The sequence below is a fragment of the Condylura cristata genome, unplaced genomic scaffold, assembly GCF_000260355.1.
Source record: "Condylura cristata isolate star-nosed mole 26May11 unplaced genomic scaffold, ConCri1.0 scaffold00032, whole genome shotgun sequence".
Classification (NCBI taxonomy): domain Eukaryota; kingdom Metazoa; phylum Chordata; class Mammalia; order Eulipotyphla; family Talpidae; genus Condylura; species Condylura cristata.
This window is the reverse complement of record NW_004567133.1, coordinates 17,370,709-17,378,062: the sequence shown is the minus strand read 5'-3', so window position 1 is coordinate 17,378,062 and position 7,354 is coordinate 17,370,709. Positions and strand designations below refer to the sequence as shown.

Below are 7,354 nucleotides of genomic sequence, written 5' to 3'. Positions count from 1 at the left end.
TCACCACCACCATCATCTCCATCACCATCACCATCACCACCACCCCATCTTCATCATCATCATCACCTTCACCATCATCAACACCACCACCACCACCAGTACCACCATGACCATCACCAACACCATCACCACCACCATCATCACCATTACCACTGTCATATCACCATTAACATCATCACCATCACTACCACCACTATCTTCATCATCACCAACTATCAATAGGATTTGGTCCACGAGGCTGCAGTCAGTTCTGCTGGCCAACAGAATCCATAAGGTGGGAATTGTTCTCTAAATATGCCCTTTTTCCAACCTCTAGCCAAGACTTGTGTTTATATCCTTAACCTTTTCATGGGTTTAAGCTATGGAGGATGTCGTTTCAAAAGTCTAGTGTGGGCAGAGTCATCCTCAGTTGATCTCTGGAGATTTGGGTAGGGTGCTACTATCTCTGACAGCAGGAGAAGAAACACTTTCATCTAAAAAGGAAAAAAGAAGCTTATAAATAAGAAGGGAGTATCAGCAAGGAAAGTGGAAGAAGGTGGGAGAGGGATACTGAACTCTTAAAACCTAGCTAAGAAAACCAGCATCCCTTGATGGACATCGCTAACATAGGGTCCATCAACAGATGTCGCCAGGAAGTGGTGGGAAGGGCAGAAGCCAGGATGGGACAAGAAATGAGGGAACAATTGCCACTGCACTGAAGTCTGACTTCCCAGAGAGCTGGATAAGAGAGGCTCTAAATGAGGGGGACAGCCAGCATTTTAGCCAACCTGGTCCATTGCTTATCTGTTTATGACCCTTGAACTAAGAATGATTTTTATACTTTCGAATGGTTGGGGAAAAAAAAAAAAACTCGAAAGATTAAGTGACAGATGAAAATTATAGGACATTCAGATTTCAGTGTTGCCAATAGAAATTCTTCCATGTGGAAGCATCAACGTTCTGAGTAGTTGCAAAAGGAAGCCTACAGCCCACAGTACCTACAATATTTATCAGCTGCCCATGGACAGAAAACGTCTGCTGCCCCCTAGGGGTCCCAGCCAAGTTACTCTATGGAGCCCACTTGTGCTCACCTGCCTTTGCTAACATTATCTTCGCTGATCTTTTCCCTTATTCTTTTATTCTATGTTTATGCTACATAACCTACTTTTTCTAAGTTCTCACACTATACCAGCAGCTGAAGTCTTTGCACTGGACACTAAATAGCCAACCAGATGTCATGAGCCATGTATACCAGGAGCTGGAGCAGAGATGCACTCTGTGGCCCCAGGAGAGAGGATGCCCATACCACAGGCCCTTCCTATTATGGGGAAATAGGACCTGTGTTAGGAAAAAGAGTTTTTTGTTTTTTTTGTTTTAAGAATTATTTATTTATGCATACAGAGTGGGGTACAGGCCAGAGGTGCAGTGGTGGTGAGAGGGTTCACCAGAGACAGAGTGGGGAGCAGAACAGGCAGATGGACGAAGTACACTGCTGAGGGGAGCAGCAGTCGGGTCAGGAGACGTTTGATGCACCATGTGGGTCACCTTTGGGGCCAGGGATCAAACTCGCAATGAAGTGGCTGTGGCCAACTTGCAGTGCTGCGTCCTAACCCAATGTGCCACCAGGGAGGGACCCGGAAAAAGAGTTTTTGTTCAGTGATAGTTATTTCTTCTTGTTTTGTATTAGCTCATAAAGTAATTGGAGCTGGATTTGGCATAAGGATGCATTTAATTCATATAATTTCAAACACATAATTGCTCTAATCATATGTTATATATAATATTATATATCATAACAGCAAACCAAACTCAGAATATGAGTAGCGATGTGTAGAATCAGAGGTGGTGAGGGCAGGAAGAAAAGAACGCATGTGGAAGAGCAAACAGGTGGACAAAGCTGGGACTGAGCTTCCTGGTGGGCAAAGTGAAAAGGGGAACAAGACAGCTTTTCCTTTCAGAGAGGGGGAGAAAGGATACTTATTCAGGAGCGACAACAATTTTGTATAACAGAGTTCTTAAGAGGAAACACCTTCTTTCAGAGGATATAACTATATCCACATAGCTCCAATGGAATATTTCTCCTTTCTCTCTGAATGAGAGCATCACGCTCTTTAATAAAAATGATTGTATTTATATACATAAATATATGTAATACAATGAATATGTATATATATATTCATAAAGGTAATGTATGTGTCATGAATATATATATGTAGCCATAATTATAATGATCCTTTGTATTGACGTAACTCGGTGGTTTCCAGAATACTCCCACAGTTTCGCTGACGGGAATATTTTTGGTGAAGACAGTAGATCTGCCACTGTTCTGTTTTCAGGAACTAAGACTCTGAGATATGGATTTCTGACCTTCTTGTTACCTTGTTGTGTTTCCTGAGTCCTGGGACAGGAGTCTTTCTCTGAAGGGAATTCTCTGACCCAGGCCTCACAAGGAAGGGCTTGCTGTCCCCCCAGGAAGATGTCTCATGGCGAGGCTGCTGTTGTCTCTGGTGACTTCTCAGAAGCAGTGTTAGAAGCCACAGCCCACAGCTAAAGTTAGAAACATATCAGGCTGGAAGTGGCAGGGGTCAGCTCGCAGCTGTTCCTGGAGCTCCTGGTCCGAACGACAGGCCACTTTGATACGTGAGAATCAATTACTGAGAAACCTTGTCAAGATGGCCAAAATTCAGCCTTAAATAATTGAATTTTCTGCCAAACGCTGTCTGCTATCGTTATCTAGAAATGTAATTATGCAGCTAAATCAAGCAACTAAAATTAGTGTAGTGTAAAAACACCTTGGCCATCTGAAAGTGGAGGGATCGACATTTGGATTTAGAAAAAGCCAATAGTTGAATATATTTTGCGGTGTCAGAGCTCTGCCGGTCTCGACGGAATCTATAGACTGGTCCTGCTTAGGGGAGGAAGTGGAGCCTGGACCTGGGTTTGGCGCGAAGGTGTCAGAATCCTGCACCCATGAGCACCAGCCCGCCTCGCCCGGCCCCCTGGTGTGCAGGGTTAAGGGGTCCTTTGAATATGATCTGCACCGCCCTTAGAAAGTCCTACTGTCTGTCCGCTACCTGGAGAACAGGACGGAGTGATCAGAACAGGGAAGCCTCTTGTGTCGGACACCTTGGTGGCCAAGGACGTCTGTTGTCACACACCCATGGAGCCGGGTCTGCTGTTCCCTCAGATCATGAAGGAACAGGTCCAGGGACACTAATTTACAGCTAGGACGTGGGACCCCGAGTCAGTGTAATTCCTGTTCACGGGACCCCCCGCCTCCCATTGGGGAAAGTGACCTACTAGCAGTCACCGGGGATTTTTAAATGCCAGAAAGATTTCCAACTCTGGCTCCAGTGCATCCCCAGCCACACTTTTGGGGCAGTTTAGCTACCTCTTTAATCTCGGGGCCAGGAGAGGCAGCCCTGGTAGAGTACCCTCTTAACAAGCGCAAAGGCAAGAATGCCTTTTAGAGATGCCCAAACCGACACAGTGAAGTTCTGCTCGGGATGAAATGCCACAGGGCTGGGTGTGCAGCCTGCTTCGGGAGCTCTGGACGTCCAGCCAGTTTACAACCAGCTGAACCTGTCTCCTCCTGTGTTCCGGAAAGCTGATATTAGCTCCTTCTCTGGAGAGTGCTGAGAATGGAATGACGTAACGTGTAAATAATTTAGCTCTGCCTTCTCTGCGCGTGGCTCACAGTGCAAATATTAACTGGTAGTATCACTCTATTCTTTGCACAGATTCCCCATGGTCGTGTAAACAGAGAGAGGAGACGGGGAGAGCGAGAGAAATTAGATTATCTTCTTAGTTTCTTTTTGAGCCGGACTGAAGCCTGCCCACATGAACCTTAACCTACCTGAGTTTTAAGTGGCAGCCGGTCATCTTACCAACTGATATTCTAGGTGTTTTCTCTCCAGCATTCCAGGCACTTTGTTCCTGCCTTTACCCAGATTCTTCAGGAGCTCAAATTTCATAGCCTCTCTCCTGCCTCTCCCCCCTCCCTCCCTCCCTCTCTCCCTCTCTGCCTTCCTCTGCTCTCACCCTGTCACCTCTTGCTGCTGTGATCTCTCTCTCTTACCCCCTTCTCATCCACCCCATCTCCCTCCCCCACCTCTCTCCCCACCCCCCAGAACCAAATTAATGGAGAGTATTTGGTCAGTCGTGTTAGGCAAGCAGTCCCGAAATAGCTCCTTCCATTTTGGTAGCTAAGTCTTCGCAGCTGCTGTGTCTCTTTCGTCTGGGAAGAAAACTTTCACATCAAGAGTTGCTGATACGCGTTTTCTCTCTCTCCCCTCTCGGAGCTGATGAGCACAGGGCTCCTGGCAGCAGTGACTTGGCCTCTCTGCTTGGTAGCGGGGAAGAAGTGGGGTCTGTGGGGTCGCCCGAACTCACCGTTGATGTGCTGAGCTGCGGGGAGCGCCCACCTCCGCCCCGATCATGTTGTCTTCTCAAGGGGTCCTCCTGCCTCCCTATGGCATGCCCTTGATCCTGCCCGCAGCCCCCTGCTTCCCCGGACTGATCCAGGTAACTCAAGTCTGTGCCGGCCAGCAACTTAACTCCACAGTGCTCAGAGTAATAATTGGAATTTTTATGGTTGAGAAAGCAAACACTTTTAATACAGGAAAAAGCCCTCGTGCCGTTCGTGGGAAGACAGTAGGAAATCAAAAAGATGGATCACCCTATCTGGCTATTGACATCTCTCATGGCTGAATAAATGGTGTAGTTGAGCTATATTTGCTTGTATTGATCGGGACGCTGTTTAACATTCATGCCTTTGCTTCAGGAGGTTGACCACGGGCAAAGGATTTGCTCTCCTTCCCAGCTTTCTGAGGGACTCGGTCTCCCAGAGCAGATCATGAGAAGCAGATCATGAGGCAAAGTAACTTATCATGAGGTGACGCGGTTAAGAGCTTTAACCCAGGAAATAGAGGGAGCAGGAGATGCACATTAATTTGCACATTCTCCCCACCGGGGTTGTGTGTTTTCTCAGAAGGTCTCCCCTCCACATGGTCCGGCCGTGGCACCCAGCAAGGAGGAGGGTGCTGTGGATGGCTCCTTGGTGAAGTTCAGAGATGGTTCTCGAAGCCCCCACCAGCAGCGGTTTACAGCTTAATGATGGCCAGAAATTGGAGGGTGGAAAAGTGACTCGGTTTTGCTTCCCAGGCTGCTAATTCTGTGCAGGGGCGAGCAGCTACAGGAGGTGTTCAGGACCTTCCACCCTTTTGAGTCGGTCTTTTTTACTTAGTTGGCTTCTGGGGTGTCTCTGAAGCTCTCCACAGAAAGCTGACACCTGCTAGTGACAGGATTTCACCATCACAGGAAAGCCGGCTGTTTTGTTCTTTGTTGTTGTTTTTGGTTTGTTTGTTGGAGAATCACCATCCCGTGGGTGATACATGTGCGTCTGGTTTCTCCAGGAAAGGAGAGGCTACTTGCCTCCAGTCCCTCTTCCTCTGTGCTTCTTGCTGCCCCTCCCATGCAGGTTAACATGGACACCCTGAGTGCACATTCCAACTTCTGGGGAGGGCCGGATACCTCTCCTCCTGTTCTGAATGCTGCTGCTGCTTTTTGTCAACTGTGAGACGCTGGGCCAGAGGAGCCATTTGGGGGTGATTCCAAATAATAATAAAGCCTTCTGTCACCCCGGATTTATGGCCACCTCTCAAGAGGCCGGCTTCTGCACTATACGTGAGAAGTAAATGGACTCGCCGGTCAGGGGTAAATGAGCCCCTGACAACATGGAAATTGTCCCGGCGTTCCTGGCACCAGCAGCCCTATGGCGTGCGTGGAATTGCAGTGGCATTTGATGGCAAACGGGGAGGCGACAGTTCTTTTTGCTTCTGTTGGAGACTTGGGGTGAAGGTCAGCCGGTGGAGTTTTGTCAGACCCTCTGCCGCCCCGTCCGATAAATAATTACAAGCAAATCGCGCCCTTCACTCTATGCTGATTGATGCCGAAATTGCTTTTGAAAGTTCTCATAAGTTCCTGTTATAGATTAAGTGCCGGTCTAGGAGAAATAACGGCCCCCACTGAAATGGGTGAATGTAATCAGGCTTAATGGACTCGAGAGCTTGTTGGGAATTAAATAACTATCGATTTGCTGGAATGTTGCTGTCATTACGAAATGCCACTCTGGACGTATTACCCCAGTGATAGATGAGAAGACACATGGGCCGGCTGAGAAATTGGGGAGGCCCTATTTCTTCCTTCTTTCCTGAGCATTCGAGAAATGCCTCTGGTTATTTTTGGAGGAACGAGCGAGTTTGCTTGCAAACATTAGCTTGATCATTCTTTGTTTTCCCGAGTGACATCTCTGGTAACTAGTTACCTAAGTTAGGAAATCAGTGCAGCAGGGGGCCGGGGCCGGCAGCTGTGACAGACTTTGTCTTCCTCCCCACCCCCGTGGGACACACTGGAACGCTGTGGCCAGGGAGAGATGGGCTTTATTTCTGGCTTGCTGAGACATGTTATTTGTCCTTTAGCATCAAGAAACTCAAATCACCCCATTGCAGCAAGATATGCAAAGAGGAGGAAAGGTAACCAAAAGGAGAACAAACACACTCTCTCTCTCTCCTTTCAGCTGGTGCTCCTGGTACCAGCCACTCTGTACCCCAACAGATTACATCAGCTTTCTTACCAGTTTCTTGACCTTGTGGGTTTCTTCCCAACTATTCAAGATGCAAGATCTTTCCTGTAGAGAATTATACCTTAATAATTTCCTCAGGAAGATATTAAAGTGATCTGAGATAGTGTTTGTGTTCCGTCCTCAGGAGTAAGTGCTCTAGGCCTGTAGATGCTCAACCAGACCTATGGCAGCCAATTGGTAGGATTACTGTATCAGAGTCTGAGGTTCTTCTCAAGGTCTGTCAACCCCAAGAGATAGCTAGAAGTGGGAGAAAATGCTCCTTTTCCTAATTCTTCTCAGTGCCATTTTTAATTCAGACCAGCCTGGCCCTGTTTTGTCTGATCAATTTAAGGAAAAAAATTAACTGATCAGACATAATAAGAGGCTTTGGAAGTGGACCACCTCACCTTATAAAGACAGTGGAGTGCAGAGCTTCCTAAGGGACCTAGGGAAGAACACACGGGCTTCTGTTCCAGAGTAGATTCAGTAGCTCTACCCACCTCCACCCTTTAACAAAGTCAGAATTCCCCCCATAATGGATTCCCTGGGTCCATTATCTGATGTCTATTTTTGTTGAATAGCAAGGTGGGTAGTTTTTCCTTTTAGTCATGTAAAGACCCAGGATGACTATGGAGGGTTGAAAAGAGTCTGTTTGGGCTGTTTCATAGGTAGTGAGAAGGAAGAGAGAAGAAGAAAACAGCATTGGTACCTAGTATATAACCCATTCCCCTGGAATTGACCTCCATGTTGGTA

The 7,354-nt window shown here is 47.3% G+C and overlaps 1 protein-coding gene across 11 annotated transcripts in view; it reads left to right on the top strand.

Annotated features, from left to right (window-relative positions):
* The window catches only part of RBFOX1 (RNA binding protein, fox-1 homolog (C. elegans) 1), a 1,380,973-nt gene that overhangs the window by 1,070,485 nt on the left and 303,134 nt on the right, over positions 1–7,354 (top strand). For 2 of the 11 annotated variants that reach the window (XM_004692141.2, XM_012731785.1), the window contains exon 1: positions 4,413–4,503. The exons of the other annotated variants lie outside the window; for them this stretch is intronic. In XM_004692141.2, the coding sequence (XP_004692198.2) occupies positions 4,417–4,503 (87 nt within the window). In that variant the 5' untranslated portion in view covers positions 4,413–4,416. Of the gene's footprint in view, positions 1–4,412; positions 4,504–7,354 lie in introns of those variants that run through there. 11 annotated transcript variants of the gene reach the window in all.